This window comes from Sus scrofa, chromosome 11 (assembly GCF_054392235.1).
Source record: "Sus scrofa isolate SSC_HxYL_T2T_F1_AM1 chromosome 11, Sscrofa_HxYL_maternal_Yorkshire_Landrace_v2.0, whole genome shotgun sequence".
Classification (NCBI taxonomy): Eukaryota; Metazoa; Chordata; class Mammalia; order Artiodactyla; family Suidae; genus Sus; species Sus scrofa.
The window spans coordinates 12063688-12085805 of NC_139393.1; the positions used below are offsets into that span (position 1 = coordinate 12063688).

Below are 22118 nucleotides of genomic sequence, written 5' to 3' on the forward strand. Positions count from 1 at the left end.
TTACTCCATGTATACTTTATGTATAAATACGTAGAAAGAACACACTTTTACATTTTTAGAATGAACTTTCAGGGATTTCCCATTGTGGCTTGGTAGGTTACCTGACTAGGTATCCAGGAGGACACAGGTTTGATCCCTGGCCTCACTTAGTGGGTTAAGGAATCAGCGTTGCTGTGACCTGTGGTGTAGGTTGCAGGTGCAGCTGGGATCTGGTATTGCTTGCTGTGCCTGTGGAGTAGGTGGGCAGCTGCAGCTTCACTTCGACCCCTAACTTGGGAACTTCCGTATGCCGCAGGTGTGGCCCTAAAAAGCAAAAAAGTAAATAAATAAAAATAACTTTCAAAAAGATTACATTAGCTAAGATTTTAAAATTGCATTGGTAATTATTACCTTTTAACTTAAGGTTGGATATCATTTCTTTCTTATACACAGTAGAGGTTTAATTGTTATGCATTGTGTGTATTTCTCTGTAGTCCCAGTGTGCCCAGTACGCCGCTGATAGAAGAGAAGAGGAAAAGATGTGTGACCACCTCATCAGCGCTGCAAAACATCGGGACCATGTGACTGCAAATCAGCTGAAACAGAAGATCCTCAACATCCTTACAAATAAGCATGGTGCTTGGGGAGCAGTTTCTCATAGGTGAGTTAGAAAAAAGTTGAAAATAGTAACTCATAGGTTAACTATAATAGAAGTAAAAAATAACTATAAACTTTAAAATTACTTAGAAAATGGTCAACTTTTTCCTGAAATCTTCAGTAATACCTCTTTAGAATGGTTTAGAAGAAAAACTAAACTTTTAAAAGTAACCTAATGGAAGTTATTTCTAATTTATAATAATAAGTAACATAACATAAAATTTATTTAGGCAAGGCTTTTAGACTGCTCTGTCTCATATGTAACATGGGCGTTAGTTATAAGTGGCTTGTTTTCACCCTTTCAGATTCGACTCTTCTACTTATTAAATTTATATTGCTCTTAATTTTTCTTATATACAAGTAATAATAATATAAGCATTCACAATGGAGAAGCAATACATTCTTTTAAAATTTTCCTTCTATATTTCTCTATTCAGTCTTTCTTAGGAAAGGTTTTCCTTTCAAATTAGGATATTTATGATATTTAATACAAATAAAACCAAAATTCATTGTATTTGCATTACAAAGTTTTGTGGGTATAAAATTATTTTGTTTTATTTTTTACCTCTGCATGATGAAATTTTCTAGAAAACTAAAGTTTTTTTAACAATTCAATTTTTCATTAAAACTATTAAACAGATTATCCAGTCTTTCTTGTATATTGCAGTTATATATAGTATTGTTTTTACGCTCCAAACTCATTCTTTGCACCTAGTAAGCATTTAGCAAATATCAGTCAAATTAACACTGAAGTAGAAAACTAAAGTTTTGTGAGCGTAAAATTATTTTGTTTTATTTTTTACCTCTGCACAATGAAATTTTCTAGAAAACTCTTAGTAAAGCAGGTCAGTATATTTAGATTGCTAATGTTCTTCATTTATATATCTTCATTTTATTTTATCTCATTTAATGTTTTTATTAAGTTTCTGTCTGGAACAGTTTAGGGGTTGGTTAAATGTAGATAGGACACTAAGAAAAATTCTGATAGAAATGATTCTCTTAGACCGGGACGCTTTGCTATATAGCAGAAATTCGCACAGCATTGTAAATCAACTGTACTTTAATAAGAAAAATTTAAATAAAAAAATAAGTAAAATAAAATATGGCCAGCATAGTATTTGAGCAGTTGTCCTGGGGTTTCAAACTAAAGATAGATTTAAGAAAATTCTATTACTTTAAATAAAATCATAACGTAATGTCTTTAAAAATAGTCAGCATTCAATATGTTTCTTATATTAATGTCAAACCACAACATCTAACATTTATTGAATATTTCTTGTATGCCAAGCAAATTACTAAGAACGTTACATGAATTATTTTGTTTAACCTTCAGAACATCTCTTTTAAGGTTGATACTGAAATGTGTTCATATTATGATGAAGAAATTGAAGATTTCAGAGGTTAAGTGAAATTTACATAGTATCACACAGCTTGTACAAATAGAAACAGGGTGTGTCAATCAGAGTTCTCCAGAAAAACACAGAAAAGAACCAATAGGCTATATGTGAGACATAAATATAGATATAGATATATAGATATAGATTTATTTTATTTTAAAGAGTTGGTTCACATGCCTTTGGGGCTGCAAGTCTGAAATCTTTGGGGTAGGTTTGCAGGCTGCAAACTCAGGCAGAATTTCTGTTAGTCTTGGAGTGAGATTCCTTCTCCAGAAAGACTGTCTTTTTCTTAAGACTGACTGGATGAGGCCCACCCACATTATTGCAAATAATACCCTTTACATAAAGTCAACTGATTGTAGATGTTAACCCCATCTACAAAATACTTTCGTAGCAATATTCAGGCTGGTGTTTGATCAAGCAACTGAGCGCCACAGCCTCGCCAAGTTGACAAATAAAATTTAACCGTCATACAGTACAGTAACGAGTGTTTTGCCCTAGTTATAGACTTGTCTCTCTCTTTGTGTCATCTGAATTGGGTTTATCTACTCAGGTATCTCCGGTGAGGGCTATAGCACTACATTGCTAATAATTCAGCTGGTATGATCCTTAAATATATAAAGCTGTACATGGTTTGATTTTAATATTTCATAGGTAATTAAAATACAGCCAAAAGACGGGGGTTCCATGGTGATAGTCACGTGATAACATATCAACTGCATCCTATGCTCAGCTTAACCTTTAACTCATTAGATCAACAGAAAGACTTGGCAATGGGACCTCTCAAAAGAACAGGTATCCTTTTATACACATTAATTCTCAGTGCCGGTTAACTGAAAAACACAGTCTTTCTGTTATCATGGTTTCCCAGCTGGGTCACTGAACTCTCAATCTTTAAGGGTAAGATCGTTCTCTCTAATCTTCCTTACTATTTGATTCGTTAATAAGGCTCGGTTGCTGGACTGCTTCTCCTTTTTGCTTATTTGCTCTCTAGGCACTTTTATCTACTCTCACAGCTTAAAAATATTACCAATATGCCAGTAAGTCCCAAATTCTCCAGATCTCTCCCTTATCTCCAGACATGTATATCTATCTTTCTACTTGGCATCTTCCACTCGGAAATCTAATTGTCACTTCACACCTAACAATAACAGAATTGAGCTTCTGAGTTTTTTCTCCCAACCACTTCCTCTTGGAGTCATCTCCTTCTCAGACAAGGCAAACTCCAGGCTTGCAGTTGCCCAGGCATAAGCGTTGCTCTTATCCTCACCTATTCTTCACACATTCCTTATAGACCCCTTCAGCAAATCTTAACTGATTCTGCCTTAAAAAAAATCCAGCATTTGACCACCTCTCACCATTGTCTTTGATGTCACCTGATCCAAGGCACCATCATTTCTTCCTTGACTTATTGCAGCATTATTTTCAATAGTCTTCCTACTTCTGCCCTTGTCCTCTAAAGTCCATTCTCAGCACAGCAATATAGGTGATTCTTCTTAAAGTGTAGACCCCTTTGCCCCTCTGCTTAGGAACCTGCAGACTCATATCTGTGCAAGACGGTAACCACTGGTTATTTTCGCTTTCGAATTTAATGAATAGAAAACTTAATGTAATATGTAGCGCCTCAGTTACACTAACCCCTCGATAGTGGTTACCACGTTAGATAGAGGGCACCGAACATTTCCGTCGTTACACACAACCCCCTTGGACGGTGCTGCCCCGGAGGCTTCACATGCCGCTGAAAGACGAAGTCTTAGAGTAATCTACAAGGACAAAGAAATGTGCTGTTTTTACTAGAGTGGTCAGAGAAGTCCACGCTGATGGGGAACAATTTGAGCAAAGAATTATCCGAACATTTCAAGCAAAGAGAATAGCAAGCAAAGGAAGTGCTTGGCCTTTTCAGAAAATAGTCAGAGGCCAATATAGCTGCAGTGAAGTGAGCCTTGGGGCCGAGAAGGTGCATGATCTGGCCTCGTTAACTCGTTGACCTCCTTCTCCAACTATTCGCCTGCTTCTTTTTGTTCCAGTCACTGCACCTTTTTGCTGTTCTTCAGGCTTATAGATATGCCTGTTCTCCTTGGAATGCTTTCTCCCAAAACAGCCGTGTGGCTAGTGCTCCCACTGTCTTCCAACTTTAATTCACATGTATTTCTCCAAAAAGCCTTCTGTAACTGCTCTAAAAATCTTCCCCCCAAATATGTTGTGCTATGTTTCTCTATTTTAATTTTCCCTTTTCAAAATTTTATTACTAGCATATGTTATATTTTGCGTATTTATCAGTTTTATTGTTTTGTTTCCCACTAGAATGCAAGCCCCATAATGGGAGGGATTTTTATCTCTTGTGTCCACAGGAATCCGTAGCACCCAGAATAATGCTTGATGCACCACAGGTACTAAATAAATGTGGAATAAATTAATAAATTGATACTTGGTGTGTACCCTTTAATACAGGGATGCTGCTGATACTGGAGTAGATGGTTCACAGCTGTGTGAATGTGCTTATCTCTCACAACAGACTTGTAGCTTCCGGAGTGGAGGGCTTAAATAGTGCTTATACTTACATCCCTATTGTCAAACATATGTTAAGTCTGAAGGAATTCCATCTCTATAATGTTCTCCTTCCTGTTTTACAAAAATATTTAATCTTAACATTTAATTGCTTTTATTTTTATCTTTTGACTCAGTGATCTTGCTGACTCTTAACATGTTTTATCTTTTGAATTAATATAATAATATCATTGATCTTTATTTCTTCTCTAAGGGAAAACTAGATTTTTTTTTTTTTGTCTTTTTGCCTTTTCTAGGGCCACTCCCGCAGCATATGGAGGTTCCCAGGCTAGGGGTTTAATCAGAGCTGTAGCTGCTGGCCTACGCCAGAGCCACAGCAATGCGGGATCCAAGCCGTTTTTGCAACCTACACCACAGCTCACAGCAATGCCAGATCCTTAACCCACTGAGCAAGGGCAGGGATCGAACCCGCAACCTCATGGTTCCTAGTTGGATTCATTAACCACTGCGCCACAAGAGGAACTCCAGGGAAAACTAGAATTTGAGAGCTTTTCTTAAAAATGCATATTCAAGAATTATTTCTGTTGTATAATACTTAGTATTTACAGGTTTTTTGTATTTGTTTTATATTTTGGATTATATGTCCCATACCTTAAACTGCATAGAGGAAATTTTAAAAGAGGCAAAGGACCTGAATAGACATTTTTCCAAAGAAGATACACCAACGGCCAACAGATACAAAGAAATGTACTTAACATCACTAATCATTAGGGAAATGCAAACCAAAACTACACTGAGATAACGAGTGCTGGCCAGGACGAGGAGAAAAGACAAACCTTGTGCACTGCTGGTGGGGTTGGACATTGGTACAACCACTGTGGAAACACTATGTAGGTTCCTCAAGAAATTAAAAATAGAGCTACCATATGATTCAACAATTCCACTTATGAGAGTATATCTCAAGGAAACAAAAGTTATGCTTCAAAGGGGTATTTTCACCCCCATGTTCATGACAGCACTATTTATGATAGCGAAGACATGGAAACAATCTAAATGCCTATCAATGGATGAATGGACAAGGAAGCTGTGATATTGTACGCACAATAGAATATTGTTCAGATATTAAAAAACACAGAAATCTGACCATTTTTACCAGAGTGGATGGACCTTAAGTTATGCTAAGTGAAATAAGTCAGACAGAGAAACAAGTACCGTTTGACCTCATTTGTATGTAGAACTGAAGAATAAGGAAAAAACAAAATTCATAGAAAAAGAGATCAGGCTTCTGGTTACCAGAGATGGACTTTTGGGTCAGGGGTAATTGGATGAAGGTGGGCACAAGGTATGAACTTCCAGTTATAAGACAAACAAGTACTAGGACTATAATGTACAATAAGATGACTGTAGTTATCACTTCTGTATAATATATGGAAATATTAAGAGAGTAGATCCTAGGAGCTCTCGTCAGAGTAGAAAATTAACTTTTTTTTCTCATTTTTGTTTCTGAGATAATTGATGTTAACTCATTGCAGTAATCATTTTACAATATTTTTAAGTCAAATAATTATGCCATATGCCTTGAATTTATACAGTGCTGTATGCCAATTATAGCTCAATAAAACTGGGAGGAAAAAAGGGAAAACTACATAAGTCATAACAACTTAAATTAAAATCAAGAGATTGTGGAGTTCCTGTTGTGGCTCAGCGGGTTGAGAACCCGGCTGGTATCCATGAGGACATGGATTCAATCCCTGGCTTCGCTCAGCGGGTTAAGAGATCCAGTGTTGCTGTGAGCTGCAGTGTAGGTCGCTGATGCAGCTTGGATCCCAAGTTGCTTTGGTTGTGGCAAAGGTCGGCAGCTGCTGCTCCAATTTGACCCCTAGCCTGGGAACTTCCTTATGCTAAGGATGGGGCCCTAAAAAAGAAAAAAGGAAAAAAAAAAGAGGAACACCTGTTGTCTGCTAAGAAGATAAGAATAGCCTCAGATCTCCTAGTTTCAAAGCTCTGCTTGTTTTGGAGAAGTTGGCCTAGAGGGTAGTGGGAAGTTTGCTTAATTTTCTGATCCTTTTTCATTCCCTGGCCCAGACCATTGTGCAGTCATTCTAGGACATCTGTCTGATCTATAGGTTCTATAACCATGGAACAGGTTTTATTTTTCCTTGGGTATTTGAAACTTTGACATTCAATTCATTATGTTCTAATTAACTGAGGTTACTAATCTAACTGCTCTAATAGAAAACATAAGGCTAAAATTAGATAGAGTCATTATGACTTGATGATTATTTATTTATTTATTTTAGGGCCATGCCTTTAGTGGCCCATGACTTGATGATTAAATAGGAAAAAAAATCAAGGCTGTTGCCCATGTTGCTGTCATCGTTCACTGGGTAAATGGTGATGCCATTCTTACAGTTGAAAAACACTGAAGGAAGTGGTGTCGGTAGGAAGATGATTGTTGAGTTTGCCTTGCCTGTGTCGCATTGTAGTGGAAAGGTCCACCAGGAAGAAGAAGTTAGAGCTCCATGTGACAGTAGGTCACTACTTATGCCTGTAATAACCTTCTCACACATGGCCAAAACATATTTTTCCAATACTCAACAAATTTCATCTCTTCTATCCCTTGACTTACCTTCTTTTAGCCTCCTCTCTCTCTCCCCACATACAACACACTTACACAAAGTGTCCCTCGGTAGGTCCTGTCAGCAACACATCTCTATGCTTTCTTCTGCTCAGCACTGAAGATAGTTAGAATATGGAGTCTTCCGGAGTTTTATATTGCTCGGTAGTTTCATCAAGGCCAAGGAGCAAGAACAGTAAGAGATAAGTAAGAAAGTGTTGAATTGATAGAGTAGTAAGTAATAGATAATCTAAGATAGTTAAGGAAGGGAAGTAAAGAAAGAAGGGAATCGGTAGAAAATAATGGAGTCAAGAAAATAAGGATTAGTGAACGGAAATGATGGGAATCTCTAGGGTGTTTGAATTGAAGATTTGAGAAATACCTCACTACAAGACTGACAAATCCAGAAAGTGCATGGTCACAAAAGTAGTTAAGTGGAGTGAAGTTGAAAATCATGGTAATGAAGAGATCGAGAAACTAAAAGCATGGAGTCTTGCATGTGGCACTTATGTTGAGTTATCCAAGGTAATTACAGCATCTGGGATGGAAATGAAGATTGTCAGCATCTTCTAATCTTCAGTAAATGAAAGGAACAGTCTGGGAGGCTGGTAGAATATTCCAAGTGGGAAGAGGAACAAGGTGGTATTCCCAGCTTCGGCAAGAACCTTAAAGGAATCTCAGAGTTTATATATATATATATATATATATGGCAGATCCAAATGAATAGGAGTAGAAAGTACTCTACAGGGCAACAAAGTTTCAGAGGCGTGTCAGAATTTCTGATAGAATACTAATGTAGGCCATAAAGGTAAGAGAGTAATTTGAAAGGACTAGGTATTTTAGATCAATAGGGACTGTGCAGGTCAGGACCAGAAATGCCTGCTATTTGGATGTGGAAGTGATCAAACCTCTACCTCTATGATCCAATTGCTTACCAACATCATTTCTGCTGCTTTTTTCTCTAAAATATATTGATTTTTTTAATTAGGATGATTATTTTAGTAAGTCTCTCCTATTAAAATAAGAAATTTTATAAAATGTTTAATATCGCGTTGGAATGACACAAAATACACAAATGATGATGAAGTCAAATATAAAATAATAAATTTTACAAAATTATATTAGTTTCTCAGCCATGGAAGTCATTAGTTTTAAAAATAAAAATTAGTATTTTGGATCTACACAGTAACAAAACTTCTTGTCTGACAAATGGCATAAAGTTTAAAATTTTGGCCATTTGCAACAAGTGCCTAGAGTTAAAGTGAGATTAATCACAGTGCCTCAATCCTTTATCTGCCTGTTAATTAAAATATTCATATGCCAAACTGTAGATGATATTTTTCAAGCAGCAACATCTGGTATCTTGGCAGATGGCAGTTTTGTTGGAATCATTGAAGATGGTACATTATTAGGCTTTCGAGAAAACTCTCTGGACGCCTTTGCTGTGATTGTTTTCATAAGCTTGCTTTTGGGGTTAGACATTTTTACTTGAATATCACTACATTCCCTAAAATATATGTCCAACTCATTGACTTTTCGAAACTCATAAAAGACAGAAAAACATTTTTACAAACATTTAGGAATTTGAATTTCAACAGTATTTTTATAACTACATCTTTTTGTTTTTATAAATGAAACTATTAAGTGTACAGTGATGTAGTTCTATATTGTATGCAGGCTAAAATTTTATGCATTAGAATGTGAAGTATTTTTTATGTTTGTGTTTACAAGTAGTTTAGTGCCTTTTGTCAATAATAAGGGTTGCCTGTTTGGTTGGAAAGTGCCATTGCCCTAGAGTGCTGTATTTTGAAGTCATCTGTCATGGATACAATGTAGAGAGAGAAGACTATTTATGTTTATGGCATTTTAAGTAACTGAGTTAAACCCTTTGGAATATAGAGAAATGGCTTATTTACTGTCATCACTGTTCACTTAATCTTATGACCCTGACATGATAGCATTCCCATAAATCTCCCTGTGGGTAGTTCAATAAAACAGATGAACATCAAAACGTAATGATTGTTTGAGCTTTAGGAATAACTGTGCGATGGAGTAAATATGGCCCAGAAGCATTTTACCACTCCCTTTTTCTAACAAGTAGTACTAGAAAATAATTATAATTTATATTCTATTTTCAGATAGTATTTGCTGTATAGCCATTAAGAGAAAAAGAAAATAGATACAAATAATATGCATATTGTGACTGTTTTTAAAGTCAGTTTAAATTTTTTGGCATATTTAAGATTATTAATATAATAAAATTGGTTTTTCAAAAGACATTTTAATATTGCTTCCTCAAACATAAAATCTTAACATCAGTAGTTTTTGTTGGTTTTCTACCCCACTTTTTTTTTCTTTTTTTTTTTTATGAGCAACTTGTGAGGCATTCTGGAAAAAAAATTTGAGGGGACTGAGGCATTCCAAAAAAAAAAAAATTAACATGCAGCACTAGGATAAATCAATGGAAGAAATTAAAAGAACCTAACACTTCTCACTATACTACATGCCAGAGATCATCTCCACAAACTGGAAGAAAATCCAAATTCGGAAATTTGGTTCAACATTTTGAAAAAGTAAATGCTATTAATGCTGTCATTGCTTAGATAATAGATCTATAGGATAAAATTATTTTCAAGCAAGTTACACTTGTCTCACAGCAATTTTCATATTTTAAAAAAACTTTTTGTCAGTTTTGTTTTGTGTGGTAAATCCTCTAATCCTCTTTTCAAATAGGATTTTGTACTTTGGCTGCTATTAATCCAATTTGTATGGTAATAATAAATTCTAAACACCAAAAGTGTGCTGTATAATGTAAAATCTGTGAGGAAAAAAAGACACTATTTATGTTTTTATATAAAGCTTATTTTAGAAATGTAATGGATCTGTAAAACAAACTCTCATAAGTATTTTTAGTAGTAATCTAGGAAGGAAGCAAAGAAAATGAAACTCTAAAGCCTGTCAGAAAAGGCCAATTACTAACTAATATGATTCAAGTTGCCAGTAAAATAAGATGAATCCTATATCTTTATTAATTGAATCTTAGATCACTAGCATCAAGTTGAAAGACAATCTTCCATGAAGAGAAAGCTGACGTGTATCATTAAGGAAATGGTCAGCTCCTTCACTTTAGGTGCAGACAGCTGAGCCCTAGAAAGATTTTCTTGTTTTAATAGCCTTTCAAGCTAATGTGTAAGCATTGAAATCTTGATTCATATGAGTTTTGTAGACGCTACAGATTGTAATATTTCTTTGTGGACATTGTTAAGACAGAAACTGCTTAATTTTAAGAGGGGTTCTTTTCTGTTATTCTTATTTAGTAAATAGTTACCAAATTGCAGCAAATACTCTCTAGATGAAGATCCTGTTCCGAGCCAGGGAATGAGGTTTTCCTTAAAGAGAATTTTTAATGCCTTTTGCGTCTTCACATAAATCTTAAAAATTGAGTACGACTGGCTTTTGTATGAAGAAAGACTTTTGAGGGCTAAGCAATAAAATCTGTCAACTATAAACTATCACAGAGGCATTTTTAAAGCTTATAAACTAGATTTATCCAACTGAGAAGCTGAATGTGCTTTAAGATACATTATTAGGCAGTAAGTTAACAAACATGAAAAAGACAAGTAGCAAAATAACTTGTTTAGGAACAGTCATTACAAATATGATAATTAAGTAGACAATTACAAATTTCACCTTTCAGGAGTTTTTGATGGTGTCACAGGTGGAATTTTATGCGTATTGGTTTCAGGCATTACTAATTCAAGGGCATTTAACTGATGAAGATTTGTGATTGTTCCCTTGAGAAATGATTGATACTTATTTTAAAATAAAATTGATAAATCAGTTGGTTTTATGTAATTCTGTATCACATATGAGTCCTTTTAATCTATATCAAAAGTAAAGTTTTCTTTTCTGATTTAACCTAATTATTTTTTCTAATTATTTTTTAATTTTTTGTATTACAGTTGATTTACAATGTTCTGTCAATTTCTGCTGTACAGCAAAGTGACCCAGTTATACATATATATATATATATATATACACTTTCTTTTTCTTATATTATCCTCCATTATGTTTCATCACAAATGATGAGATACAGTTCCTTGTGCTATGCAGTAGGATCTCATTGCTCATCTACTCCAAATGCTATCGTTTGAATCTATCACCCCAAACTCTCAGTCCATCCCATTCCCTCCCCCTCAGCAACCACAAGTCTATTCTCTATGAGTTTCATTTCTATAGATAAGTTCATTTGTGCCTATATTAGATTCCATATATAAGTGATATCATGAAGTATTTGATTTTCTCTTTCTGACTTGAATTCATTTAGTATGAGAGTCTCTGGTTCCATCCATGTTGCTGTAAATGGCGTTATTTTGTTCTTTTTTATGGCTGAGTAGTATTCCATTGTGTATATGTACCACATTTTCTTAATCCATTTGTATGTTTATGGGCATTCAGTTTGTTTCCATGTCTTGGCTATTGTCATCTGCATAGTGTAACAATTTTACCTTTTCTTTTCCAATTTGCATACTTGAGTGTATCTAAGGTTGTGAAATGACTCTCATTTTATAGATCAAATCTAAGTTGGCCAAAGTTGAAGTTTCATTAAAATGATCTGGGAGGTGGATTTGCCAAGTGAAATTTAAGATTTTTGTGTCGTTGTTTGAAAAAGGGAACTTATTTAAAGAATGAGATTGTGTTAAGCCTTATCCTCCTGACTTTGACTTTTTTGTTCTTCCTCCCTCCACGTTAAATGAATCATGGGTGAACATTCGTATTTGTATGTTTCATTCTTTACTTCCAATACTTACATGTGCGCCAGTGTTTTTTATATTATACAAACAACAAATCCAACTTATTATGGCACTGTTTTGCAAATATCTGGAAAGGTAGTAAATTAACTTATGTTCCTGGAAACTCCCTGGAATTATTGCATTTAGAAGATTGACGTGTGTAATAAATGAGAGAACTTTGGCTTTGTCATAGTAAGTTACCTGAAATATATTAACTCATAAAAACTAAATTTAGGAAAAACATTAGATATGCTTCCTAAATTATTTCTTTTTATTCATAGTTACCTGAATTAATGTGAATGTTTGTTGTTTCCAGTTACTTAAATTGTTGATTAAATTGACTTGAATTGAATGCTTTAAAGACAGTGCTTCCATGTTAAATATTTTTATCTTTGAAGTGTTTTGAGAGGACACTTTCTAACTGGGATGTAATTTTTCAGGGATTAAGTGTATACTATAAACTATAAATCTTTATTGCTGTTACTTTTAAAAAATTCTTTTTGTTTTTCACCTTTTGGTTTTGGTCAAGAATAGGGAAGGGAAAATGACCCATTATTTACATGATCTAAAGGTCTTACTTCAGCAGCCGAGCAGCTCACTTTCATTCAATGCTACATTAACTTTTCCATTAAGGGCACTGCTGTAAAGTACAGAGCCCTTAAGCATTATGAAGTTGCTGTTTGGCATTTGTTCATTGATATGATATGAATGTTGCAATCATTCCAGAGTGAAAGCCTTCATCATTTTTTAAGAATGTTGTTTCTCTCATTTTAAATTTAGTTAAATTTCTTTTCATTGTTGTGGTTTAAGGGCTGTAAACTTTTTTAGAAGCCTGAATTTTTTCCTTATTTATAACTTCTGTCACTTTAATGACAATATAATCATAGCATTACTATTATTCATAAAATCCAGATTTGCAAGAGGCAAATCTTATTTTAGAAAAAAGGCAGATACTTTGCTGTCATGCATGTCCTTTAGTGCATTTTTCTTTTTTCCCCCTTCTTTTTGTTCACTCTGTAAATTATCTCAATTGTCTGGAATTACCTAGGCCCTGAGGAATGGTCTCCAGGATGCTGGTGTCCTTCGGGGAGACTGATGATGGAAGGAATAGGATGTCCTCCCTTCTGGATGGTGGGACTGCTGAAGGCGAGGGGGATGGAGAGCCGTGCAGTAGTTAGGAACAGGCATTGTGAACTTGTTGGCACAGGCTCCAGTAAAGGGAAACTGCAGAAAGTTGCTACAAGCCTGCTTAAGGTTAAGGGTGTGGTTCCTACTGAGCAACCTGAAAGTTGAGAGTTAAGTTTTATTTGGGGGCAAAATTAGGACTTAAGCCTGGGAGACAGCATCTCAGGTAGCCCTGAGAAACTCCTCAGAGAAGGTGAGGGATAGGGCTGGGATAATGACTTTTGCGACAAAAGGCAGGTGGTAAGAACAAAAGATTTACAGAAAACCAGTTTCTTAGGAAGATAGAAGTCAAAGTCTGGGCTTCCTGGAATCAATCCTTTGATACGCACCCCAGCAGGGGGCCAGTCTTTGTTTCTTTCCTGAATTCCCTCAGGGCTCACAGGCCCACCCTTGGGAGTGGTTGTTCTCACAGCCGACCTTGACATCTTTTGTTTCGGCCACCTAAGTACAGTCCAGGAGGCGGTATTTCAGAAATACTGCCCCAGAGAGGAAAGGGGGAATATCAAGATCTACGTCATAAAGGTGCAGGGGAGGTGCATGCAGCCGTGCACACGGATTACAGGGTTGCTATGTCCTAGTATAGGCATATCTCTGGCTTTACTACTTAACAGTTTGACGAAGTTTTCAGTTGTTCTGCATTCTCTCCAACACTTGATATTTTCTGTCTTTTTCATTTTGGCCATTAAGGTGGAAGTAAAATGTATTGCATTATAGTCTTAATCTGCATTTTCCTGCTGACTAATGAAGTTGAGTACCTTTTTTTGTTGTTGTTTGAGTTTTTTTTTTTTTTTTTTCTCTTTTTTTTCTTTTTATGGCCACACCTGCAGCATCTGGAAGTTTCCACACTAGGGGTTGAATTGGTGCTGCAGCTAAGGCTCGTGCCACAGCCACAGCAACCTTGGATGTGAGGAACTACTTAGACCACAGCTGTGGCAATGCTGGATCCTTAACCCACTGAGCAAGGCCATGGATCAAACCTGCATTTTCATGGATACTATTTGGGTTCTTAACCTGCTGAACCACAAAGGGAATTCCCGTGTGTCTTTTTTAATGACCAGTAAAGGTTTACCTATCCTCTTTCGTCAAATGTCTGTGTAAGTCTCATTGTTCTCCTGGGCTGTCTTTTTATTCATATTGATTTTTAAGACTTCATTGAATATTCTGGATCTGAAGCCTTTGTTGAATGTATGGATTGCAAATATCTTCTATCCTGTGGGCTGCCTTTCGCTTTCCTATCTGTAGTCTATATGATCGGTTTTTTCTTTTGTGGTTAGTGATTTTTGATTCTCGTTTTAGATATCTTTGACTATTTAAGCATCACAAAGGTGTTCTCTTAGGTCTTCTTCTAAAAGCTTTATTGCTTTGCCTTTTACATTCAGATACGAAACCCATTCGGAACTGGGTATGGCCAGTAGTAGAAGTCAAGGTTAATGTTTGACCATGTGGTATTTATTTGACACAGACTATAGTCTCTTCCCTGTTGTACTAAGTGTCTGTTTCTGGGTCTGTCTATGGATCTCCTGGACTTTCTCTTAAGTTCTTTTGATCAATCTGCCTTTTCCTGCTGCAGTCCCACACTGTTGTAATTACTGTGAACGGGTAATGATACCTAGCTGTGTAAGTCCTTCAGCTTTGTGTTTCTCACAGATTAATTTAGCCATTCTTGGCTTCTGCATTTCCATATTACTTATTAGATTCAGCATGTATTTCTGCAAAAAAAAGTGTTGGAATTTTGATTAGGATTTCATCGAACCTATAGAACAAGTTGGAAAGAACTGACATCTTTAAAATACTGAAATGTAATGATATCATTTACACGATATATGACTCTATTTATGTAATCTTTAATTTCTCTCAATAGTAATTTGTAGATTCAGTGTGGAGATAGACTTTATACCTGCATATTTAATTTTTTTGTGAAATTGCTATAAAAATATCATTGTAAAATTTAACTATGAATTTGAGACTGATAGATAAAATAGTTTCCCTGCATAGACCTTTATCTAATAACCTTGCCAAATTCACTTATTAATTATAATAACATAAATATTTATTAGATTTCCTGTGAGCATAATTGTATTACCTGCAAATATTGATAGATGTTTGTCTTTTTCAATTCGCCTACCTTATTGTTTGCTTCTTTGTTTTACTTTACTGTAATGACTAGGACCTTCAGTACAGTGCGGAATTGAACTCTGATAGTGAACATCCTTGCCTTGTTCCTAATGGCAAGCAGAAAGCTTTAAGTATTTTGCCGTAACGGTGGTATTTGCCATGAAGTTGTTTGTTTTTTGGCAGATATTCTTTATCAGGTAAAGGAAGTCCCCTTCCCTTCCCATAGTAGTTTGTTAAAAGCTTTTATCCTGGAGTTCCCATTGGTGAGCAGTGGGCTAAGAACTTCACTGCAGCAGCTCTGGTCACTGCAAAGGTGTGAGTTTGATCCCTGGCCTGGCACAGTGGGTCAAAGGATCCCCCATTGCCACAGCTGAGGCATAGGTCACAGCTGTGCCTCGGATTCAGTGCCTAGCCCTGGGAACTTCCATATGCTGTGGGTCTGGCCATAAAAATAAAGTTTTTATCCTGAATAGGTAAATAATTTTGTTCAGATGCTTTTTCCTCATTTATCATAGTGGCCATTTGATTTTTCTCCTTTTTTCTACTAATGTAGTGAATCAGTGATTGGTATTATAGTGAATCAGCTATCAAAGGATGATTGTTAAACTAGATAATAACTTTTCAGACTAAAAACTCAAAACTTCTTAAGAATTTAAGTGCCTATTCTCTCAGCAATGTGTCTAGCATATAGATTATTGTTTTGGTTAGCTAATTGGTAGTTCAATTAATATGTCATTTGTGAGAATATAGAACTTCTTCCATCCCAATTAATTCTTGTTAAACAATTGTTCTATGATGCGAAACACAGCAGACCCTTGTGCTGTGCACTGTGTAAAATACTAAGAAAGGTATGTAAGAATCACTCTCAGCTCCAAGGACTATAGCCTAGTTTGTGAGATCATACTAATTCTTAGGTGATTGTAATATTTTCATAAGGCAATATTTAGTAACATTGAAACATGGATACTTTAGTGTCTACTTAAGTATACGTATACTGTATGCTTTATAAAGAAGTAGATGAATGTTCCAAGGTTCTAGTCCCAAGGAATAACATAGGATTGAAATAGCCAGGCTTATTTTCCTTCATTAAATGATCCAGAATAAAGTGTGAGAATGCTAGTAGTTAAAGATAAGACTGCAAAAGAGAGTTCAAATTCAATCAAGAAAGTCTTGAATGCCCAGGTGAAGATTAGACCTAGTTGTGTAGACAACTTAATTTTACAGAAAATAAGTCTTGAGAGGTCATGACCTGCATGTGATGATATGATATCAAAACTGTAGTTCGTAGGAAAAAGAATGTCATCTTCTTGATCCTTAATGAAATTTTCCACCTCTTCCAGACTAATTTATCTGACTAGTTATTACAATGGTGTTACTTTATATTCATAAAAATAGTCTGTCTCTCCTTTTTTTTAAATTGTATTCTTCCATGTCTAATTGTATTTAATACTCAGTTGTAAAACTAAATTGGTAAGAAGGGGGAAAACAAAAACAAAAAAACTCCAATTATTCTTTAGCCATGACAGACATAATAGGCATTCATGTCATATGATACTGAATGTTAAAAAGAGGTCAGAGTGAACTAGAGAAAAGGAAGCAGGCAATATAGTACCTCTGGGTGATGAATGTGAGGGGAAACAGCTTCTACAGGGTGGTAGCCAGGATATTTATCATTGTGTGCTGAAACTCTGATGACGGGATGGCAAGGTTTTACGGTAGTAGTCATGATACCAGAATCCCATAGAATCTCTTCATGATTTCTTTATCCTGTTAGCTCAGTGCTTTCTTAAACAAGAGGCACAGGGCCACAAGTTTCTGTGGAAATGATGAAAATGCCATTACCCATTCCCTTTTTTATTTTATTTTATTTTATTCTTTAGGGCCGCATCCTTGGCATATCGAAGTTCCCAGGCTAGGAGTCAAATCAGCGCTATAGCTGCCAGCCTACACCACAGCCACAGCAACACAGAATCCGAGCCACAGCTCACGGCAATGCTAGACCCCTGACCCACTGAGCGAGGCCAGAGATTGAACTGCATCCTCATAGATACTAATCAGATGCATTTCCACTGCACCACAGTGGGAACTCCACCCATTCCCTTTTTTAAACTTTCCTTTTTGTCTTAATATTCAGAGCAAATCATCAAGCTCTGTTTTCTTTAACACTTATGTAAGCATCATAAGATTATTAGCCTTTATTTGTAGTCAAAAGTATAGGGAACATAAAAGGAGAAAAAGGTACTAAGTGGATTTTGAAGTTAATACTTTTGTTATTTTTATGTAGTATAATGTCTTTGGAGTGGTAAATAATATATTTCAGAAATATACATATAATAATAAATATATAATATATTAAGGCACATAAAAATGGTCAATAAAGGAGTTCCCGCTGTGGCACAGAAGATTAAGAATCTGATAGCAGCGGATGCTGTAGTTGCAGAGGGATGAGTTCCATTCCCAGCCAGGCACAGTAGGTTAAAGGATCCAGCACTGCAGCAGCCGCGCTGTGGCTCAAATTCAGTTCTTGATTGGGAACTCCCATGTGCTACAGGTGCAGCCATTTATAAAAAAAGATCAGTAGGTAACTGTAGGGAGTTCCTATTGTGGCTCAGTGGGTTAAGAATCCGGCTTGTATCCATGAGGATGCAGGTTCAATCTCTGGCTTCACTCTGTGGGTTAAAGGATCTGGCATTGCCGTGAACTGTGGTGTAGCTTGCAGATGTGGCTCAAATCAGGCATTGCTGAGGCTATGGTGTAGGCTGGCAGCTGTAGCTCCAATTCAACCCCTAGACTGGTAACTTCCATATGCCTCAGGTATAGCCCTTAAAAAGACCAAAAAACAAACAAACAAACAAACAAAAAAACTGTAAAATAATTGATGAAGAAAGTAACTGAAACATTAATTATCATTCCTCATAACCCTGAAAGAAAGGCATTATTTCTTTCTCATTACATATCTTCTTGTCTCAACTTTGTAACAAGCTTATGTTTTCAAAAAGTGTTGTGGTTATTTATAATAGTATCCACTTTAATAACAATTATAAAAAACTTTGTAACATGAATTAAAATTTTACAAGTTGAATTAAACTGAAAATTAAAAATGCTTAACTTTAACAACAAAGGAAACTTAAGTTTAGCCCCTTGTTTAGACTTTTATGGGGTCTATTTCAAGTTTGAAACAAATGAGTAATCAGTCTGGTATGAACAGTGCTGCCTTAGCGCATGATTCTCTCCTGCCATCTGCCTTTATGTAGTCTGGGGACCAGCAGATACTGATGCATGATGAGTTGCTTTGCCGCTGTCCTTAAACACATTCATACTGGCAGGATATATGTCTCATGGTACATGATCATACATACCAGCACATTACAGGTTCGGGAAATTTTGAATTCTTAGATAATTCAATGGAAGAGAAATTTAGACATAGCCTATAGAAGAGATAAGTAAAGAGTCATCAAAATTGCTCACCTAGGAAGACTCTCTAGACTAGTTAAATTAGGTGGCCTTAAAATGAGGGAGGTTAGTTCACTGGTAGAATTTTTAAGAGCAGTAGCAGTTGGAAATCCAAGAAAATATATTGTTAAAGTCAGAAATTAAAATAATTCCAATTGGGGAGTTCCTGTCATGACTCCGCGGAAACGAATCTGCCGAGCATCCATGAGAACACAGGTTCTATCCCTGGCCTTGGCTCAGTGGTTAAGGATCTGGCATTGCCATGAGCTGTGGTGTAGGTTACAGATGCGGCTCGGATCTGGTGTTGCTGTAGCTGTGGTGTAGGCTGGCAGCCACAGCTCCAATTTGACACCTAGTCTAGGAACCCCCGCAGGTGGGCTCTAAAAAAAAAAAGACAAGAAAGAAAGAAAATAATGCCAGTCGAAAATAAGTTATGCCTAATCAGTGCATAAACTGTACATAGCATTACTTAAAGGGAATGAGGAAATGGAACAGAAGTCGTTCCTTAAAGCCGAAGTGAGAAGCTGAATCTATTTCAGAGAATTACAGGGCTCCACATGTTCAGAGGAATCATCAAAGCATGTGGTTTGGAAAGAATGACTTTTAAGTGAACTTCTGGTTGACTGGAAAAGACAGAAGAAGAGCACTTGGAGATTGCTACAGGTGAGCAGGTCAGGGTGGCTAGGAGATGTGACTTGTCCTAGTGCATGCATTTTCTTAGCCCAGGGACAACCAGTAGTAAACAGGACATATTTTACCTGGCTCTGTTGCTGGGAAAGACATAGAAAGAAATAGTAAATGTATAAAAGTGGAAAAAGTAGAAAATTACTAAAATTATTCATAAAATTTGACCTTAATGACAAAAATAATGTTGATAAAATTTCTACTGGTGTTTTAAAAGATGAATAGGGAAAATAATTTCAGGAAAAGATGCAAATTTGTATGTGTGCATGTTTAAACAGATTCTTTTCTGCTGGAGGTAAATGGATATTTTCTTCCATATTTGGGACAGTGATGAAACAGCCGGGCAGATGGGTATTGAACTGGATTTGATGGGCTGGCCATGAGAGAGTCCCATCTGGAAAGGTACATCTAGCACAGAGGCCCAAGCCCAGGCTCTAAGATTAAGACTGAAAAGACAGGAGATTCTCATGCCCAGGCCCAGTCACAGACTTACCGACTGAGACAGTATATAGTGGCCTACTGATTAATGCAGCAAGAGAAGGCCAGAAAATAGAAAGAAAAACCATGAACATTATGCATATCAATTTTAAATGTTAATTGTATGTTAGCACTTTATTATTGAATCATTTGTCATGTTCTAAAAAGTATTTGCTTATCCTAAACTTTTATACCTAAATAGATTCTTCCTAACTTTAGTAAAAATTACTAAGTAGTAGGTTATACCTTTGAGACATTAAATAGTATCCTTGAAATATGTAAGAGCAGTACATTTTCAGAAGTGCCTGATAAATATCAAACAAGTAATAATTTAATCACTCAGCAGGTTACAGCCTATTTTTGTCAATGCTCTCTTAGACTTTTTTTTTTTTTACAAATCAGAGTACTTTAGCATCTAAACCTAGAATTGTAAAATATGTTAAATTACTTAGTATCAACCATGTCTATTTTGCAAATGGACCACTTTTCTTACCCTTCCCTTTCAAAAGTATATCCCTGCCACTGTTGGCTCAGATAGCCTCCATTTGAAACCCTGCATTGACTGGATTACATTTTTTTCTTCTTCAGGCATTATTTTTCTTCTGCGGGTAAACCTTTTCGAGTCTTTGGTATTTTAAATTTCTCATTAAGTTCTTTAATAGCTTAGTTTCATTGCTTTAGACTTCAGTAAATTAAGGTTGGCATGAGTGTATGCATGTATCATCTATAGAGTACTTTATTATTTATGGTATAAATTTTAAGTATTTTTGTTTTACCTTTAAAATTTTTCTATAGGAGCTGATTTTTTGTCTTGCTTTTCTTTTGTTTAACCATTTTACTTCTACCTGGCTAAAAAATACACATCATATGTTTCTGTGTTTACAACTTTAAGAGCTTAATATTTCTTTTTTTTACTTAACACATTAGTTGGAAAGGTTTTATTTGCAGTATGTGTCTAATAGAGTAAAATCTCTTCTGGTGTTATCTTTTTCGTATTGAATAGGCAGGGATTGAATCCGTTTGTCTGACTTCATGTAAAAGTCACCACAATGATACGCACATGTGGAGAGGGACTCTTAACAAGTAACATTCAACATTAATGAATTACATTGTTTCCTGCTCCTTTCCATTTTCTCATTATGTTTTATATGATTTTCTATGGAGATCCATTGTAAATTAATGGTATTTCATAGATATATAATTAATGTGACAAATTTTTGATATAAATAGACTATATTTTCTAAATGTAAAATAGGACATCGATATATTTCTAAGAATAAGACATAAATAGGTTTATAAAATATATAACTGGAACTTGAATGCTTTTGTTTTGGAAAAAATTTTAAACACAAGATCATTCCATAATAATATCGCCTTCTCATTTCCTCTAGATTCTTAATAGCACTGTTAATAAAACACTAATAGTGTGACAACAAATACTGACACTTTGTTTGCAAAACATATTGATTTTTTCTTTTTCTACTTTGACTCTTCCGGAACACAATGGATGATGCTGAGCAGAATTCCATTTTACTCACTCAATTTTCATTCATACACTTGTGAATTAAGAAATGTTTAAGTCTTCTGTGCCCCCATTATATTGCTTCTGTACAGTCTGAAATTCTTTCAAAAAATTTTTTGTCACTTTGCTATCCTTCCAGGTATTGATTAATAAATTAAAATACTTTATATTAAATAATAATTTAAGCTGTAATTTTTATCTCTGTTTAATTGTGAATACTTAGAATAACTTAGGGTAGAATAACTCTAGTGTAAATTGACACTAGGACTAAATAACTAAGAAACTTAGGAGATAATACTGGACTAGTTAAAACTGAGAACAAAGTGAAAGTAACAGTTATTTCCTAAAATACAGAAAGAAAAAAAATTAACTCAGTATCTTAACAAAACCATTTGTGGTAGCAGTAATTAACCAACAAGGTAAATAAACCTGAATTTGATCAGTTCATTTTCTGAACTTTTGTTTAAAAATATATTGAATTTTTTTATGATTGTTGATAAATGTGGCTGTACTGAGCTTATAGCAGAAGATCAATGTTTTAAAAATTGAAACAGTATAGGTTTGTATTGATTAATGTGGCTAAATCAAAATGAGAGGTTTTGTAACGGCTTTCTTAGACAGGCTACTCCCCAGTAATGGCAACCTATCAATTTTAGCTTTCCACTGATAAATCAGCTTGAAAATTGGATGTCAAAATTTTTTTCACTGAAGGAGTGATTTTTCCATGCCCT

At 35.4% G+C, this 22118-nt stretch overlaps 1 protein-coding gene across 21 annotated transcripts in view; it reads left to right on the forward strand.

Annotated features, from left to right (window-relative positions):
• NBEA (neurobeachin) overlaps positions 1–22118 on the forward strand; it is a 644629-nt gene that overhangs the window by 341476 nt on the left and 281035 nt on the right. For all 21 annotated transcript variants that reach the window (XR_014819172.1, XR_014819171.1, XM_021065197.2 and 18 more), the window contains one exon: positions 474–640. Coding sequence is in view for 19 of the 21 variants with exons in the window: in XM_021065197.2 (XP_020920856.2) it covers positions 474–640 (167 nt within the window). In the remaining 2 variants the exon portion in view is untranslated. The remainder of the gene's footprint in view (positions 1–473; positions 641–22118) is intronic.